The 20,399-nt window shown below is 37.7% G+C and overlaps 1 protein-coding gene across 1 annotated transcript in view; it reads right to left on the bottom strand.

The window, feature by feature from the left end:
* LOC144284191 (putative maltase-glucoamylase 2) overlaps positions 1-20,399 on the bottom strand; it is an 87,435-nt gene that overhangs the window by 55,012 nt on the left and 12,024 nt on the right. The window contains exons 4-15 of the mRNA XM_077848507.1: positions 15,304-15,427; positions 15,094-15,209; positions 14,388-14,542; positions 13,418-13,589; positions 10,880-10,979; positions 10,009-10,121; positions 8,742-8,867; positions 6,374-6,505; positions 6,185-6,283; positions 3,368-3,481; positions 2,361-2,445; positions 110-227 (exon numbers count right to left, since the gene is read on the bottom strand). Of these exons, the coding sequence (XP_077704633.1) occupies positions 110-227; positions 2,361-2,445; positions 3,368-3,481; positions 6,185-6,283; positions 6,374-6,505; positions 8,742-8,867; positions 10,009-10,121; positions 10,880-10,979; positions 13,418-13,589; positions 14,388-14,542; positions 15,094-15,209; positions 15,304-15,427 (1,454 nt within the window). The remainder of the gene's footprint in view (positions 1-109; positions 228-2,360; positions 2,446-3,367; positions 3,482-6,184; positions 6,284-6,373; positions 6,506-8,741; positions 8,868-10,008; positions 10,122-10,879; positions 10,980-13,417; positions 13,590-14,387; positions 14,543-15,093; positions 15,210-15,303; positions 15,428-20,399) is intronic.

The following is a 20,399-nucleotide window of genomic DNA, read 5'->3' as shown; positions in this document are numbered from 1 at the left end:
TCCTTATAACCATAAAACATATTTGAAAAACATACTTAGGGAAGATAGGCAACATCGTCCACCTCCCGCCTCCCCTACACTGAAATTCGTGGGAAAACCAAGTGCTTACGAGTGTGTAGCTTTTGCCATGGAGTAGCCATACAAGCTGTGGACATCATAGTGAAGACCCCAGTAAAGTTCTGCATCCATGCAGAGGGTTCCGGCAAAAAGTGAGCGGTCCAGAATTTCTGTGGGGAAATAACCACCCATGAGGCACTTCACCATCAATCAGCTCTAACGCAATAACTACCCAATTGTTTGCTTCCTGGTTATTGTACCTTCCCACCCAATCGCCACCTGACAAAATCCTCTCCAGATTTTAAATTCTATCCTAAGGGCTACATCCTAGCAGCACACTAAGCCCCTCTCTCTGAAGTAGATGGTCTAAACTAATGTGTGTTCCCTCAATGCTCACAGAACGTGGGGCCATATAGAGGCAGCTGAGAAATGAGCTCAGAGCAACGGGAAGTTGGCCTGAGATGAAATATAAATAAAGCACACACATTTCTCTACATATACTTGATTGAGAAGAATTGAGTGTGTAAGGGACAGATATGAGAGGCAGTGGGAAGGAAATACTCTCACTTTTCCATGGTAGGCATTCGATCCCAGTTAGGCCTTTTTTTTTCTTTTTTTAAGAAATGAGATACGACATTTATATGGTTTCATGAATAAGAATAAGAATAGAATCCACCACAGTATGACTATTATTTTCCCTTCCTCAGGCCTAAAATGCTTAACATTTTCTGCTTTGTAGCCTAGAATCTCATTCTTCCCTCTTTTCCTTGCGGACCAACAACTGGAGGCCATAGCAGCTCGCTCTCCTTCGGGAAGCCTTGCAATATGCCTCGATATGAAGCACAGTTTCAGAAGAGTGGGACCATGAAACCCTTGTTGGGTTTTTCCCACCAGCCCAACTTAATCAGAAATTAAGCTGAATGACAAAACATTAGGAAATTTATATTTTTGGTACAGCTCAGTTTGTGGAATGAGTGAGACTCACATCCACTTCAGTGGCAAGAAAAGACACTAAACTTGTCCCAGGGTCAAAGTTAATTTATGTACGTCATCATTGTGCTACTGTGTACTGTCCAATCTTGAAAAGGTGAGAAGCAGAGCAGCTATGAATGAGGTAGTGGCTAGTCATAGGTAGGTCGACAAAATGCTGGGAGCTAGGGAGTGAGGTGCTTGCCAGAAGCAGACAGAAGGAGATGAGATTGCAATTTTCTATAGAAAAACAAAAACTTAGTTTTGGCTAAGAAGAAGTTTAAGAGATTAAAAGGGAAACTTGATAAACTGATCCGCTATGGAAAAAAAAAATGGGAGGGGGGAACATAGCCTGAGCAGAGAAGATTAAGGAATAAACAGACAAGCAAACAGATTTTGCAAGAAGTTAAGTTGTCTGAAGCTAGGATTCCTCCTAAAAAAAAGTTATCCACTCCTTCGGTGACCAAAAGGGGCTATCGAAACAGGTCAACCATGGTCCAGGGTGCAAGTGAAGTGGACAAACCAGAATCAACTGGCAGAGACTGGCCAGATGCTCACCAAGCCTGTGTTCTCTTCCTGGGAGTGTAAAGATTATATTTCACATTTTCGCTCAAGGTTAAACTGAGAATATGTGATTGGATTCTGGGGAAAGAAATGTGAGCAAACTGAATACACCCCACTTCTAGGCCTGCCAATAAAACTCCTTCTACCGTCTCTCTCCTTCAGCCCGGAAGCTGGAAACAAATGACCCTGGGATGGGAGAACCAAGCAATGGAAGTAAGTAGATCCCTGAACCACTGCTTGCATGAGAGCACACATCTCACCCTGGAGTATTACAGGAGCAAAAAATAAACTTTTATTATGTTAATCCACTGAGATGCTGGGGTCCATTTATTTCCACAGCATAATCCATTCGATACTGTTTTACACATATATACACTTTGGAAATCAGGACTGGAAAATCTAAGAATGAGACTCAAAGATAAAAGGAACCATTGGTGCTTTAAATTGTGGTTAATGAGCTAAAAAAAATAATAAACAAAATTACAGATTTACTTTAGTGGAATAGATAAGTTTCTGAACTAGAATGATTCTCCAAAAGTTGAAAACAGAATCATTTGCCTAGGGGCTTGGAGACCATGAAGAGGATGGGAGACAGCGGAGGCCGGTGGGGAGGAGTGCAGCCAGCAGGTGGCCAGAGCCCAGGGGTGCAGCAAGGCCTCCAGCAGTAGAGGGGACAGGTGTCCACAGGCCCCTTGCCCTGGGAGCTGAGACTGTGCTCGGGCACGCAGAGTGCTGCTGAGCTTGCTCAAGCACATCTTCTCACAACTTACGGGGAACGAAAGGAGGAAAGTTCAAGCTGTTCCGCTCACACTTGGGATCGGAATCTTGGAGAAAGTTGGAGACTTCATCCATTTCCTTTAAAGACACACAAGACACACACCGGGAAGTGTTACCGATGTAGGGTTGGTTGTCCGGGGAGGAGGAGGCTTCCTGACCTAGAAAGCCCCCTCCACACCTGGGGCCTCTTACTGACTTTGGCATCTTGAGTAGTCTTCCTAAGTTTTCTTGACCTCTGTTTCATCTTTTGCCTGTCCTCCAACTCAAAATGCTGTCAGGCACACTTTATTTTTTATAGACTGATTTCAATGAGCTGATTAAGCGATACCATCTCAAAGGCTGATTCTTACCTTATGCATAATGTGAATTTTATTGTTGCTGTTACTGATTCAGTGCTGTTCGAAAGAACCTAAGACAGAGGAGTATTTCTGTTTTATAGTTTCCCCCCATCTTTTATTCCACTCAGTGAAGGACAAGAAGATGTAACTGAGACCAAATCTGTCTCTTACAAGTGGATTAAAAATTGGTGATGCCTAATCTTGCTAACAGAGATAATTTTCCAAATTTCAAAGAAATATCTCCACCTGCTATCCCTACCTAAAAAAAAAAAAGTGTTCATTAAATCATGCTCTGATTAACTTTAAATTTTAATGAATCAATGCAATAAATAATGTTGGGAGCAATGATAGCCTCTCATAAAACAGTAATACTGATTTTTAAGTTGAAAGACAGTTAAGGGAGGAAGAAGCTGAAGCCCTGGGAACTAAAAAGAAATGATCACAAAAAGAAATAATCAGCTGGTGGCAGAGCCAGAATTAAAAATCTAGGGTTTTCAGGGGTCTTTTTTACTGCATATAAGCTCAGCATTAAGTAAAAAAGGATTTTAAATACCACTATATCAAGAAAACGATTTTATTACAGATCAGGGTCAAAGCTCCTTCTTATTATATCTTAGAATATCCATTTCCAAAAGAAGTTTGATCCTAGAATAACAACTTACAATCCACACTCCATCGAACTGGAGAATTTTATTAAATGCACTGAACTGCTCTCTCCACCACTCAACGCAAGTCGGATTACTATAATCAGGAAACACTGTCCATCCTGGGTACCCCTAGAGAACAGAGAAGAAGGCAGGGGCAGTGGGTGAGCCACAGGGCCACAGACACATTCATTGCTGCTACTGCTTCTTCCACCAGGAGCTCCAGGCATCTTATCATTTCAGAATCAAAATTTCCCCCCAAACTAAATAGTAAACTATAAGCATAGAACCAAAAGAAGAAAAAGAAAAGAAAAGAAAAAACAGCCAATTAAAAACACAACAGGCCATAGATGTCTTTTTTCTATGAAAACACAAAAATAAAATTTCATGACGTCAGACCACCTGGGAGAGCAGTCTATGAAACATCCATTCATCTAACTAGATAATATTTTAGGAAAGAATGACTGGATTCATTTAAAGTGTTAATTAAAGGTCATATAAACCTGCTTTGAATAATGATGTTTATAAATGATATGTTGCCTTTGGTAGAGAAACAATCCGTTTTGAATGACAAAATGGATTTTGTGCTTCTTACTTGGTTCTGATATTTCTTATCCTCTCTTTTCTTCCTCACCTAGTCTTATCAATGTAGCTTTTAACATTTTCCAGAAATAGCACAAAGGTAGAACTTATAGCTACATTATTGAAAACTCTGAATTGATAGAATATATGCTTTTGTGCTTACATTCTGATTTATTTTCCCAACAAATGTATAAGTTGTCACATTAAGGACCTTATGCTCAGGCAATATAATTAATACATATGAATATATATATTGTGTGTTCTATATAGCATATTATTAATATGTAATATATATTAGTGTTATATATTATAAATATATAATGTAAATACATCATATATAATGTAAATACAAATACAAGAAAAATTCAGAGACATCTTAAAACCTAAGATGTGAGCTTAAAATTCTCAGTTTAACTGGATTAAAATCCTGGTCTCTTGTTTTAGGTGACAGGGCATCAAGTAATAGCTAGAGGTAATTTTGGTCTTCAGGAAATAGGCAGTGTGGTAAAGAAGTCACCTACAGCACCACTCTATCTAGAGCAGATCCAGCAAACCTCATTCTAACCAAATATCTTTATTTTTATTTTATTTATTTATTTTAGAGAGAGGGAGAATGTGCATGGAGGGGGTAGGAGGGGCAGAGAGAGAGAGAGAGAGAGAGAGAATCTTAAGTAGATTTCACCCTCAGCCCAGAGCCCAATATGGGCTTGTCCTCATGATCCTGAGATCATGACCTGAGCCTAAATTAAGAATCAGATGCTTAACCCACTAGGCTACCCAGGCACCCCCCCAAAATATCTTTATAATAATCCTCCAGCCACCCACCCCCATGACAATGACCTCTGTGAACATCTCAGATCAAATAATTTATTTATTGATTAGTGGAGGTAACTAATTAAATTATTGTAATTATATACAAATTATTAATTGTATGCCACTCAAATATGAGTACTACTGAAATGACCCACAGGTCTGGATACTCTGCTTTTCAGATAATCAAAACCATGTTTATGTGACCATGGTCTCTGATTTTGTACTTATATATGAATATTGGTCTGATATTTTAGAAATTCACTTCAAACAAAATAAAAGCAAAGCACTGGTTTAGGGAAGGAAGGAAACTACTGTTTCATAAAAGGTTAAGCTCAATGAAAAAGAAAGTAAATAGAATTAAGTATTGTAAACAAAGTCAATGATAGGAATTAAGTGAGCAATTAGATTAAGGGGCATTGATAACCCTGAAAAGACAGTTTGGGAAAGTAAACTGCCAAGGAGCAACACAACTTACAGCCACATAAACTTTTCAGATTAAACATTAGTTTTAGTAAATCTCATATAATCCATCAGCTAATGCTGACCCTATAAGTAAATGGAAAAAAAGCTGCCTCAATGATTTGATATAAAACATTCTGAAGATAGGCTTCTTCTTTTTTATTTTTTTAAAGATTTTATTTATTTATTCATGAGAGACACAGAAAGAGAAGCAGAGACACAGGCAGAGGGAGAAACAGGCTCCTCGAGGAAAACCCGATGTGGGACGTGATCCCAGAACCCCATGGGGCACGACCTGAACCTAAGGCAGACACTCAACCACTGAGTCACCCAGGCACCCTAAAATTAGGCTTCTAATCAGCCTACTCCAATGTCTGAATAAAAGCTTGGCTCTATCTTTATAGATATGATACTTATGTATCATATAAAATAACAATACATTAGCCAAGACATTTTTCACATTAGACTGTGAGCATCTTGCTGCATTATTGTAGCTGAATGCATTGTGTTAGGAAAGAGAAAGAAGTTGGAGGCAGAAAGACCTTAAGAATAAATGAACTTTCTTCTAATAATACATTGCTTCTCAAGTATCTATAATATAGGAGACGGTCAGGGGATAGTTTTTTAGAACCCAGATATTAATCCTTCCCACCACAAAAAAGAAATGATAATTATGTGACATGGTCAAAGCGCTCTTGCCACAATGACAATCATATTGCAATACACAAATGTATCAAATCAACATGTTGTACACCTTAAATTTATACAATGTGATATGTCAAATATATTTCAATTTTTAAAAACCCCTCAGAATTTTAATTATTTTACTATTACATCTACTGGTTTAAAAATAATAATGAAGGGAGCCTCTAAAGGCATGGAAACAGCGATAATACAACAACTTGCCTTCTATTCCCTTTTATAACAAAACTACAAGCTTCCCCAAATTACTATAATTTATTGACATTCTTGCAAAATTACCTTCCCAAGAACAAAGCCATTGTCCCCCAAGATCCATACTCTCTTTGTACTTCCATTCACATAGGGCTGGTAGCCAGAGTTATTTGAGATGCCAGGATTCTAATAAAGATGATAACAAATATTATTTTTGTTAATTTCTTTTGCACTTTGAAAGGAAAAAAATGAGGCAACAGACTTGTTTGAACATACCATAATGATTACATATTTAATTCCTTGGTTATGTAACTCGTTGACAAAATTTGAGAGATTAGAGAAAGCCACTTTATCAATAGTGAAATCCTTATTTCCATCCATGTAGTCTATGTCAGAGTACTGGACATCCTGAAAGATAGTGCCAGTCAGTTAGAACGTAGAAAATAATCACAGTGCTGACGGAAGGTATCATAGCTCTGGTTCTTGCTCACTAAAACTAAAGCCATATTTCTTTTTTTTTTTTTTAAGTCTATTCATTTACTTGAGAGAGAGAGAGAAAGAAAGAGTGAGTAGGGGAAGAGGCAGAGAGAGAAACCGATTTCCCGCCGAGCACAGAGCGCAACACAGGGATGGATCCCAGGACCTGAGCCGAAGGTAGATGCTTAACCGACTGAGCCACTGAGGTGCCTCTGAAGCTATATTTCTTAATGATCCTTGAACTTCCAGGACTTGGCTACCTCCTAGAAATAAATAAGCCCATTCTGAAAGATGCAGGTGCTCCTAGGTTGCACTCTTATCTCTTTGTCTTGACAGATGCAAGTCATAGGTATTGGGAGGAACTTGAGGGTAGGGATGATGTCTTGTTCATCCCTGCAAGTTGAGAGCTCGGTTGCTTGACATGAAATAGGTGCTCTTTACATGTCTCTTTGGGTGAGTAACAATAGTAGTGTTGTAAGAATGTGCTAACTTGGACCCTAAAAATTAAGCTAGAATGTATCATAAGAAGAGAAAACAGTCTTCTTGCCCTATAAAACTGATAGAACAACTAACAAAGGTAAACAACAAAGGGGCAGAGCTTTAATTAACTGAAGTCTCACACATACATTATTTTAGTGTTTGTATACCAATCTGTGAAGAGCAGGTGTTATTCTTAGTGAGAAGACTGCAGTGTGAAGGGGTTGAGTGACATTTCCCAAAGTCATGTGCATGGGTGAGTGAGGTAGACTGGGACTTTTGTGATAGGCCCTTTGAGTCCAGCTGCTCTTTCTTTCCAATATGCCACAACTTCAAAGACATTTGAAGGTCTTCTAAGAAAGTGTTCCTCTCGTAGGAACACTTTCCTCATGTGTCTTAGAAGCCTCTAGCTTCCAGGCCTACAGGAAAATGTGGCTGGTGGCCTGCTGCCAATGCAGCACAACTGTTCTAACACTGGGCAGATGCTCAATACTCAGGTGCCTCCACTACCACATGGTCAGAAAGAACCAATCGTGGGGAAAAAAGCTCATTTGTTCCTGAATTAGCAGCACCTCAGAAAAGCCCTTCCCATCAGATGTTCAGAGATACATTGAAACCAATACCATATGTAATATTTTTGAATCACAATCTTGCCATTTATTAGTGCTAGTGACCTTAGAAAAGTTATTAACTGTGCAATGTGTCTCCATTATCTCATTTGCAAAATACCAATAAATGACAGTTAACCATGATTGTGAAAGCACCTTGTAAAATAATAACCACGTGGAGAGATTTGGCCTGATTTTTGCTGGAATTGAGTGCTTGCAGGTATCAGACTTGGGAGCATTAAAATGAAACACGTGATCAATTACCCCTTAACACCAAACAAAACAGCAGACATGTTTTCTCACAGGAAAAAATTCATTTCCCTGCCTACTCCCCTTGCTGCCCTGAGAGGGGATTGGAAGCTCCCGAGATTAAGCCAAAGTCATTCCCACCTGCATGTTCTTCCTTCACACGCTAACCACATTTCCAAAGATCTCACCCCAAATAAACTATTTTGATAAGTTCATTAAAGGTGTTATGAATCTCCTGGATGAATTTATCAAATAGTATATGCTTAATAATTATCTATTTACTAGTGGAGATTGAACATCATAAAAACTTTGCAACCAGAGAGCTTTCAAAATTAGAATCTGCTAGATCTGGAAGGAGTGTGCAAGGTCACTATAAGAAATTTATTCTAGGTAATATTTATAATCATCAGCTCTTGTTAACCATATCACCCCAGATGCTGCTTTCTTTTATAAAATAACAGCTAGTTTTGATGGAGCTCATCCTCTGTGCTGCCTGCCTATGCATAGTGTAAGGCATTCCTCACTACCAGTCCATCCAAGGAAGTCTTCCATGCTCATTTATAAAGAGAGAAACTAAGACTAAGAGATGCTACTTAACTAGCCCAACACTGATAGAGCTAGGAAGAAGCAAAGCTAAAATTCAAAACCATATCCATCCGATTCCATAAACTGCTATTTCTATGATGACATAGGTAATTTAGCACACAAATTTCTGTTTGTTTATCTCTGTCCACTTATCTCTCTCTGTATTTCTTCTTAATAAATTGATTTTGTTTCAAAACTAAAAGATAGGACATGGTGCCTTACGCACAATGAGAGAAGGTCCAACTTACATAAGGGATCTGAGCTAGACGATTTCGGTTCACAACCTCCTTCAATCCATTGATGCCACCATAGTTCCTGCGACTGAGCTGGAAACCAAGACTCCAGTAGGGAGGCAAGAACGGTCGTCCAATGAGCTGAAAAAATACATACAGACATGTTTGAGCATCTAAAAACTATTGTTTTGAGCACCATGTCTAACACAGAAAACAGTTTCCATTTCACATTCTATAAAGTCCCCAGATCTAAAAATGTCAGAGGCAAGACTAATCTTGGGTAATTTGCAAAATTCTATAGCTCACATCTTTGTTTCCTATGCACCTAAATGCATCCCCAGCAACCTCAACATCAGAAAATAATGGGATTTGCAAAAACTGGTAGAATAATAGTGTTAAACTGGGAGGAAAAAAGTATTCATTCACTCAGTAAATATTTTCTGAGTGTTTACAATGTGGTAAGCGTTGATGTAGGCACATGGGATATAGTAGCATAAAGTGAACATAGTTCCCACTCTCACAAAGATGAAAGGAAATACGTAAATGCCCATTAGAATTTCAGATAGTGGCATGGGCTAATGAAAAAGGAATAAGGACCAATAGCATTCATTACAAGTGGGGTAGGCAAAGAATTACTGGACTATGTTTAAATCCAAGTCTACGTGTTGTTCATGCCAGCACTCTGAGAAAATCCCACACAAACCCTTGTTAAACATTATTCCCTAGAAGCTCCTGTCCTCCCATGTGACAGTTCCCTCAGCGGGGCACTTTCTCTCATGCCTCTGAATTCCCATACAGTTTCTTTGCACTTGACTAATGGTATTTATTAAGGTGTTTCCTATTATGATTATAGGCAGTGTCCTACTTCTCCTATCAGATTATAAATCAACTGGCATCCAGGACCATATTTCACATGCCTTTTTGTATGTCATCTTGAACAAGTCAATTAATCTTTCTCTATCTAAGTTTTTCATCTATACAACAGGAAGTTCAGGCTAACTGGTATCTAAAGTTCTTTTCTGTTCTATATTTTGAATAAAAAATTAAAAAACGTAGGGGTCCCTGGGTGGCTTAGCTGCTTTAGCATCTGACTCTTAATTTCAGCTCAGGTCATGATCTCAGGTCATGAGATCGAGCCCTGCATCAGGCTCCACACTCTGCATAGAGATTCTCTCTCTCCCTCTGCCCTGACCCTTCATAAATAAATAAATAATACAATTCCTTTTAGATAGTTTCTTTTCACTAAATTTTAATTATAACTCTCTTCAAGCAAAGCACATACCTCCAGGTATTCCTGAATCACTTGTTCTGGAGTATTTCCCAGGAATACATAAAAGTCAAGGATGCCTCCAGTTGTGCGGTAAGTGATTGCAGGAGCAGGCTGGAGGGTGACCTCTGAAAGGATTAAAATGAGAGTTTTTATAATTTTGTGGTTGCAAATATACTTTTCTGTAGAATATCAATACCTGAGCTATTCAAAACAATCTCCATCTCATTTTGCCGGAGATGAAAATTACACATTTCTTTTTTTTTTTTTTTTAGATTGCTGAAATTTAACATAGTGTTGAATAAAACACTAATGAAGAATTGATTTTTTTAAGAGAAAGCAGAACCAATTTTATTTCAATATGGCTATGAAACAACACAAATGTCTGGAATTTGTGAGTGACTTAATGTAGTGGAAAGGTTCTAAAAACCTTATTAGATGACTCTAAATATAATGTATAAATAAAAATAAAAACAAACCCTTATTAGGATGCTGTTAGTCCAGAAGCTGGAGGGAGAAGATGCTGGAATGGGGAAGGGATGAGTTATGGGAAATAGGCTATAGAACACAGCCTTATTGCCTACAAACAGACAATCTGATTTACATAGTGAAATCTACAGCTATCTTTGGGACCTATCTGCCAATGCATCTTATTATCTGCAGAATATTATGGAAAACAGTGCATCAAAAGAGGTCCCCAAAGAAGTTTCCAATGGAAATAGCTTTCAGCAGATTTATAGCAGGTTACCCCACATTTGGGTTCCCATATAGAAGCTTTGTAGATTAAATACACTTCCTGTTAAACAGTGACCTCAACACAAAAGTTATTTTTATAAAAGCCACATCCCAAAACATATTCCTGCTGAGATAAAAATATGCTTCTTACCCATGGCATTACTGTTCAACAGAAAAACCCCAAAAGAGAAGCCACTGATGTCTTCAAGGCACAGGAAGAATGTATGAGCTCCATACAGATTAATCATGCCCTGTCAAGAAAAAATAATAACACATAGTAGTAGTACATGTTTTAAAAAATGCTTTTATTTACCCCAAAATAAAACCAAAACCCATGTACACCATGTGCTTGGTCAGCACTTGATGTAATCTAGTATTATATCAAAAAGGTACTGAAATGGTAACATCAAGTGATAAACAGATAAACAAAATATGGTCTATTCATGCCGTGGAATACTATTAGCAATAAGAAGTGAAAAACCGATCCATGCTACACACGAATAAACCTCATAACTGTGATGCTGAGTGAAAGAAACAGACACAAAAGAAACCATATATTGCATGATTATATATATATATATATATATATATATATATATATATATACACACATATATAAAGTATCCAGAAAAGTCAAATCTATCCCGACAGAAAGTAGACTAGTGATTCCCTGGAGATGAAGTGGGCACTGGGGTGGGAATGGAGATTATGTCTAAAAATGTATGAGGGATCCTAATGGGGTGACAAAAATGTTCCAAAACTAGATTATGACAACAACTGCGCAAGTCGGTAGTGTGCTCCACAATCACTGAATCGTATGCTTAAAACAGGTGAATTTTAGTATATAAATTGTATCTTAGTTATTTTTAAAATTTGGAAAACATCTGCAAAGACATACAACAAAATGTTAGCAGAAGATTGTTATTATGAGAATTTTTGTATTTCTTCTTGATGCCTAAAATTTTCTAATTTTTCTATAATTAATATATAATATTTAGGTAGTAAATAAGTTTAAAGAAGATACTGAACCCATAGCAGGGTGATGAGCACTGATATTAAAAGAGATAATATGTATTACTGTGAGTGAAAAAGTTGGGGGAGGAAAGGGTAAAAAGGAAGAAGGGAGGGTGGAAGAGAGGAAGGAAGGAAGATAGGCAAGACTAATCTAATCTGTGACTACATAATTCAAGGATTTTTCAGCTACAGAAAGCCAAGCTTAGGATGATACTAGTCTTCCATGTTTGTCAGAGGCCTTGAGCAAGCACTTTAGTGAATGTTTTGGCTATTGCTTTACTTCATTTGGTTCAGTAAGTGTGCTCCCTTCATCTCATCAGATGTTGGTGGGTGGAGCAGTTAACGTGCTACTTGATTTGTTCATCTCCCATGGAATACGAATTGCAAAACTTCAGTCCCATCCCTCCCTTGCGATGTACTTCAACCTGCACGTCTTGCACAAATCAGGGAAATCTCACCAGCACAATGGAGACTTCAAAACCTGCTCTACAAAGCAATGCTATTCAAAGGGTTGTCCATGGGCCAGGACCTCCCCATACCCTTTGCTGTAAATCAGCAAAGAAAGTACCAAAAGAAAACAAAACAAAACAAAACAAACAAACAAACAAACAAAAAAAAAACAAGAGAAATAGCTTAGAAACTTTTATAGCAACTTAAAAGAATAATTTTATATCTGTTCAATTTAAAATTTGAGTTTATGTTTTATGTTTTTGAGTAATTTTATTTCATTTTTCCAGGATTAAAAAAACAAACAAACAAACAAACAGAAAGCAAGGAACTGATCCTTCACTACAGATAAATTGAGAGGCACTGCTCTAGACCAGCTCTTTGCTCACTTTACTATGCATGAGGCTCACTTGCAGATCTTGTTAAAATGCACATTCTGGTTCAGTAGGTCTGGGCTTTGACCTGTGATTCTGCATTTCTAACAACCGCCCAAGTGATGCCAACACTGCTGTCTCTGGAACATACTTCAACTAGCAGAGACCTGGAAAATATTAAAGCTGCCAAAAGAGGGTTTTTTTTTGTTTGTTTGTTTGTTTGTTTGTTTTTAGTTCACAAAGTTCTACTGAGGATAGTTCCTGCTGCAGCTCTCCCCAAGATACTACTCAATTATTAAAGGCAAATATAGTTATTTTGCAGAAGGATTTTCCAATATATATTAGGCCATCATATAATCATTAAATTATATTTTCCTTTAAAAGTGGGATGTTTTCAAAGATTGATTTATTACTGATGAATCACTGACCTCTACCTCTAAAACTAATAATATGTTATATGTTAATTAATTGAATTTAAAAAAAAGTTCTCATCACAAGGAAAAAAATCTGTACCTTAACATGGTGACGAATGTTAACTAGACTTATTGTGGTGATCGTTTACTAATATAGAGAAATATCGAATCATTATGTTGTCCGCTTGAAACTAACGTAAGGTTGTATGTCAGCTATACCTCAATAAAAAATAATAATAAAATGAAATAAAACAAAATTGATATATTACTAATTGTGAGTTTATAAACCTCAAGAAGAAGTATTCTTTGGCACAAACGTATCTAACTTGGGCAAAATAATATATGGATGTAACTCGTAGGCTACTTGATTCTAGGTCACTTTCTGGAAAGGAGAGAGGGATTCCTCACTGGGAACCATAAGTTAGAGGAAGGGAAGCTCACCTCGGTGGGGGCAGCATCTCGAGTGAAGATGGGCCAGGTCTTCCAGGTCATGTTGTGGCGGTACTGCTGATGTACATGCTCTCCCAGCCCATACACAGTGGCACTGGGCAGTCGGAAGGACAGCTGCAGGTACTGCTGGGCGAACTGCAAGGGCCCGATGCTCGTGTCCAATCTGGACGATGGGGTAAGAGTGAGAGTCACCAAACAGCTCTCTGCCAGGAAACTGTCTGCTACACTCCCTGTTCTCTTTGTTCTCAAAGTGTGAGAACATTCACTTTCATACTACCTTTGAAGGTCTTTCTAGGGTCTCTCTGATTCTTTCATTCTAGAGAAGATTTGATACCAGAAACTCAAGTTGGATGATTGCGGGGAAAAGAGCAGATGGGACTTTATACTTGCCGGGCATCTACTCCATGCCAGGAACTATTCTGGATGCTTCATGAATATAGCTCAGTTCATATAGCAACAGTGGCGATTCTCATTCCCTTTCTATGGACCTGGGAACTGAGGTTGATGTGAGACCAGTGGTGACTTACTGGTGCAAGAACTTGAACATAGGTTTTACCAATATTAATCTCTGTATTTTCTCTAGTATAATTTATGGTTTAAGCTCAGGCTGTTGTTAGATTCTTTGTGGCAAGTTTCTCAGGAAATAAAAATTTGGAATGATAGTGAAGTTGAGTTCCAAAGTGAATGCTAATCCAATATAATACAATTTCCTATTTCATAACATACATGAACTACAAGTGCATTAACTTAGCACACCAGCACATTACATTTTAGCATGCTGTATTCTGCAATCACGACAGATTAGCAGTGTTAGTGATTTACGGTAAAAACTTTGACATTTTTCTGAAGTTCAAACAATTTCCCAAGTCATACTTATCTCATCATCCACCCCTAGTAAGTCAGATGGAATGATACTGAGACTATATACTCAACGATATACAAAGATTATTGAAAAGCTCACAAGACTCTTCCGTTGCTCCTCCTTATTATTTTGATGCTGAAGGGTTTATGAATGACCTCTAGGTAATAGTTGAAATTGATGGCTCTATTAGTCCTATTAAACAGGTTAATATTTTCATGCTGGACTTCATAGCGTATGTTATTGGTATCATTGATCTGTCAGAAAAAAAAAAAAGAGAAAAAACAAAAGTGATGAGAAGGATTCCTTATAAAGCTACAAAGGATTTTCACTCTTAGCACCCAGTGAAAATAGCTTCTAACTCTTTTTTAAAAACATTATCTTATTTGATAGAGACAGAGAGCAAAAGCAGGAGAGGGGCAGAGGCAGAAAGAGAGAGAGAGAATCCCAAACAGACTCTACACTGAATGCAGAGTCCCATACGAGGCTCCATCCCATGACCCCGAGATCATGACTGGAGCTGAAACCAAGCGTCAGATACTCAACTGATTGAGCCACCTAGGTGCCCCAATAGCTTCTAATTCCTAATCCCATGTTTCTTGAATTGTGAGAAAAAAATCACCCAATCGTGAGTCCCCCACAAAATTCAAAACAACCCACGCATCCCATTGGGAGAATCCTGCAGAGGGTAACAGGGGTACCTTCTGCCTACACAGCTCTATGTCATGCTGAAAGGAGAATGATGTGAACCCAGTGTGAGGTCACTGCTTTCCTCAGAGATGTGCTCAGTGATAACTTCTAAACCAACCTTAAAATGGAAACGATTGGATGTCTGATACTCAGCTGTGAAGAAGGCTTCGTCGACATCATATCCAAACAGAGATGGGAATGACAACTTTTTCAAGTGGGCTGTAAACTCTAGGGCTGGAGGGGAGGCAGCTTTTAGACTTTATTTTTCAGTTAGCTTATCTGAGTCATAAATAGTTGTTCCCTGGGACCTCATTAGGGCAGTGCTCACCTGTCCTTGTATTATTCTGGCTATCAATGACTTCGTAGCCCCAATTTCTGGGGAAGAAGCACGTAGGGACATTAATATCTGACACAGGCTTCCAGCAGCACCTATGTTGCTGGCGGCAGACATCCTGTAACAATGGCACAGAGTTAGCATTATATGGAATGAAGGAAGAAAGTTCTATCTGTGTATTTATAACCAATTTTATTCCAAGAAGACTTTAAGATAGGTCATATTTACATGCAGTCATTTATTTCCTCTTCTTTTATTACACACTTATCCAACCTCCAGTATGCATTTATTACCTACCTAACAAGAAATGCATAACACAGATAAATAAGACACAGTTCTTGCCTCTGGGAAACTTCCATTACAGTCTAGTAGTACATGCAGACAATTTCAGCATGAGAGGAGTACCAGACAGAGAGTGCCCAGGGGCTGAAGGAACACACGCACCAGCCATGGCATACGGCCTAGAAGGCTGTGAGCAGGGTGAGGTGGGTTTCCAGGTAGGTGAAAGGTAATCCCACTCCTAGCGCACCAGAAAAGGTTAGCTAAGTGAACAGTAGAGCAGTATTCCAAGTAGAGAATGCAGCAATGCATGATAGAATCATAAAAACCACAAGTTCATTCTGCCAAGAACACTGAGTAAGAGAACCATGTTGGGGGGATACAATATTCACACCAGGAGTAAGCTGGATGTCAGACCAACCAGTTTAGACTTTCTTATGAGGAAAGGACATGGAAATGACTAACAATATGGCACAAAGAAATGCATTTCTAAAATGTAAGAAAAGAAAAGGAAAATGGGAAAAAAATTAAGATAGACCTGGGATAGAAGGTGACATAAAGAAATTCACAATGTCCACAAGGTTAAAATAAACCATATCTGGTTTCTCAGAGTGGCTTGATTACGGATTTTTTAAATTATTATTATTTGGGGTACTTGGGTGGCTCAGTTGGTTAAGCATCTGCCTTCGGCTCAGGTCATGATTCCAGCGTCCTTGGATCAAGCCCTGCAAAGAGCTCCTCGCTCAGTGGGGAACGTGCTTCTCCCTCTCCCTCTGCCACTCCCCCTATTTGTTCTTTCTCTGTCAAATAAATAAATACAATATTTTAAAAAATGATTATTATTGGGCAGCCCGGTGGCTCAGCAGTTTAGCGCTGCCTTCAGCCCAGGGCGTGATCCTAGAGTCCCAGGATCAAGTCCCATGTCAGGCTCCCTGCATGGATCCTGCTTCTCCCTCTACTTGTGTCTCTGCCTCTCTCTCTCTCTCTGTGTCTCTCATGAATGAATAAATAAAATCTTTAAAAAAATGATTATTATTTGGTGAGATGTATTTTCTATAAGCTCTACAACTTTAAGATTCACTTGTATAAAAACTGTTTTGTTATAATAAAGAAATAAGATAGACGGCAAATTGAATCAAACTGTTGAAATAAGCATCCACCTGTCCATCCAACTAAACTTACATGAAGTGACAGAAATATCATTAAGAAAAAAATACAAAACCATTTAAAAAACATCCAGCTAAAATGCAATATGGCAGAAATGGCATGAAATTACTGACACGTGGGACGTAGACTTTACCAAGTATAGGGGAAAATATATCCATAGCCTAAAACACAAGAGGAGACCACATCAACGTGAAGAAGTTGAAGAGAACCTGGGCATAGTTTTGGATCATTAATTGGGAAGCTCCTGTATGAACATTTAGCTGCCTAATCTGACATTCCTTACAGCTACTATAAGTTCTGGCTAATTGGTGGGTATCCTGAAGTATTTACTCATAGGGTAAAGGGGGTTAGGAAAGATGTTAGGATTCAGAAGGCATAGCAATACACCAGATAATAAGCCAGTGTCCCTAACTCCCAAACAAGTACCCACATTCTCTCCAGCAGTCCTTTCCTTCCTTCCTAAATACCTAGAGCAAGCCAAGGTAAATAGGACAGGCAGTTATAGATAATTAAATACAAAGATGACAGTCAACAACCACCAAACACGAAAGGAACCAACACTATGATAGGCACCAAACTTAATAAACAGAAGAAACAAATTGCAGGCAACATTAATAGAAAAGAAAACATTGCGAATCTTTTAAATAAATACAATTATTATCTTTATAGAGAGGCACATAGCTGTTGCTTCCATTAGAAAAAAAAGCAACAAAGAATATTGAAAGTTAAGATATTAATATTTGGACAAGTAACAAAAAGGAAAGAGAACAATGTCAAGACAAGAAGAAATTTTCTTTAAATCAAATTTAGGATTACCTCAGAACACAAGGACAAAGACACGGAAAGTATGAAAGACAGGGTAGGCAAAGTGCCCCATGGGGTCAGATAGCAATATTCAACTAGAAGATTCCAGAAGGGGTGAAAAGAGGATACAGGCTAGGGAAGTGGGAATTAAAGAGAGTAAGTATTGTTCTACATGATGAACAACTCAATGTACAACCCAAGTAACTAGAAAAAAAAACTAAATAAACCCAGAGAAACTACACGGAAGATTAATGAATAAAAGCAGTAATTAATGTAAAAGAATCAAGTATCTATAGTTATCATTTTAAAACATGAAATGAGCCTCTCCTCTGTTTCAGGTATTCATCTAAGTTCACGTGATACAGTGATGCCAGCAAGTGTAGTAGGTGAAACAGACACCACCATTAATTAAACAGATCTTGTTTCCACCACTGATTTGAAATGCTATGCTCAGGACAAGCTAAATTTAAGTGCACATATATGAGGCTATGAATATGCATTTTGGAACTTCCTATTTTATAGGTATGTATGTGTCAATTCCTGCTACAATTCCACACTGATAATTACTACAGTGCAAGGATATGTTTTGATATTAGTTTGGCAGATCAATACATCTAACAAAGACTCTTTGAGAAGATCAAAGAAATATGAATACCTTATGAAATCCTGTTTTGACATAAAGAAGGACAAACAAGATTAGAAACAAAAATTATGAATGACAACAGATACATAGGATTTTTTTGAGAGAGAGAGAGAGAGAGCACATGAGCAAGGCAGAGGGTAAGGGAGAGAGAGAGAATGTCATGAGATCATGATCTAAGCCAAAATCAAGAGTCCGAGGCACAACCAACTGAGCCAGCCAGGTGCTCCAGAGGTATAGGATTTTTAATATAACTATGGATTGTGAGAAAACTATTTGTACAAATATTTGCCAATGAATTTGAAACTATAATTTGAATCTTTAAATGGTAAAATATTAAATAATCAAAATAAGAAGAGATAGAAAACCTGAAACAACCAATTGCCATGAGAAATTATAAGTAGTCAAGGAACCTTCCCTAAACAAACAAACAAACAAACAAACAAACAAAAAACAAAGACTTTGCCTAGATGACCTGGAGAATAGAATATTCTCATATTATACATTTTTTTCAGAACTTAGGAAAAGATGGATAGTTTCTTGTTTCATTTTATTAAACTATAATAATTCTGGCAGCAAACTAGACAAGGAAAAGTTAAGATAAACAAAAATATATATGCCAATTTCACTTAAAAAACATAGTTGTTTTTATAAACACCTATTTTAGTGTATTATAAACACTGTTTTAGTGTATTTTAGTGTATTAAAAGAATTAATGCATAATAGCCAACTAAGGGTTATCAGGCATAAAAATGGTTCATAATTAAGAAATGTTTTAATTTTTTTTATTTATTTATGATAGTCACAGAGAGGGAGAGAGAGAGAGAGAGGCAGAGACACAGGCAGAGGGAGAAGCAGGCTCCATACACTGGGAGCCTGACGTGGGACTCGATCCCAGGTCTCCAGGATCGCGCCCTGGGCCAAAGGCAGGTGCTAAACCGCTGCGCCACCCAGGGTTCCCATTAAGAAATGTTTTAACATAATTTGCATTGTCAAAAGAAAACCACATGATCATCTCAACAGAAGCAAACTTTTTTAATTTTTAAATTAATTTATTTTGATAGAGAGAGTATGTGTGAGTAGGGAGAGGGGCAGAGGGAGAGAGAGAGAGAATCTCAAGGGGACTCTGCACTTAGCACGAAGCCTGACACAGGGCTTGATATCATGACCCTGAGATTATGACCTGATCCAAAATCCAGAGTTGAATGCTTAACCAACTGAGCCACCCAAGCATCCCCAGAAGGAAACTATTTTTAAGATATAATAATGTGGTAAATTTAAATGCCCTACATTTAAAAAGTAAATTATGAAATAATACGTATAGTATAATCTGTTAAAATAAAATAAACATATATTAATATATGTGCGTAATATATAGATATTTGCAAAAGCATAGAAAAATCAAGAGAAGGACATACACCAAGCTATTGACTTGATTCTGGGAAGGGGATCTGAAGGTAGAGAGAAAGCATTATGAACAAGGAAAGATTTTTTCCACTTAACTCTGTACATAAATATAAAGTCTCAATCTTCCTTATTAAAGGAATGTGATTAAAAAAAAGAAAAGAATAGAGAAAATAATATGTCACAACACTACTCATTTGGAAAAGGAATAGTACTGACAAGTATTTTAGATGCTAACATCTGATGTAATTGCATTGAAAAATGACAATATGAATATAACTTAAATCAGTGTTTCATGTCTATTATAAACAAAGCAATCACAGTATAACCATAAAATATTCTTAAATGTACATATTAATTCCCTGTATATACAGCTGATATTCCTGCCTCATCTTCTCCAGATAACAGCAACAACAACAAAAAAAGCTGGAGGGGATCAGTGGAGAAAGAGTTTGCAGGTTCTGGATAACCTCTGGATAACTGATATTACTAAGCTCGAGGCAAACATTCATTAGCTCTGTTACTTCTGAAACTGAGGTTGGTAAAGTCCAAAAGGTTAGTTTCACTGCCATAAATTGTTCCAAAGTCTGTAGACCTCTGTAAACAGCAGTAAGACAAGAGATCTAATATATTCAGGTAAATACAATATTTTTAAATGCAGTCTGCCATAACATCCTTAGTTCAATTTTAAGCCATTCTCAGTATTGCAGACACAAAAGGTCAAACCTTTGATGTACATTTCCTTCTTCTTTTCCATTTCCACTTCCACCACAGACAATAACAGAGATTCTCATAA

Source organism: Canis aureus, chromosome 15, assembly GCF_053574225.1.
Source record: "Canis aureus isolate CA01 chromosome 15, VMU_Caureus_v.1.0, whole genome shotgun sequence".
Lineage (NCBI taxonomy): Eukaryota > Metazoa > Chordata > Mammalia > Carnivora > Canidae > Canis > Canis aureus.
The sequence above is the reverse complement of the archived record's forward strand: the minus strand, read 5'-3'. Positions and strand labels throughout refer to the sequence as shown.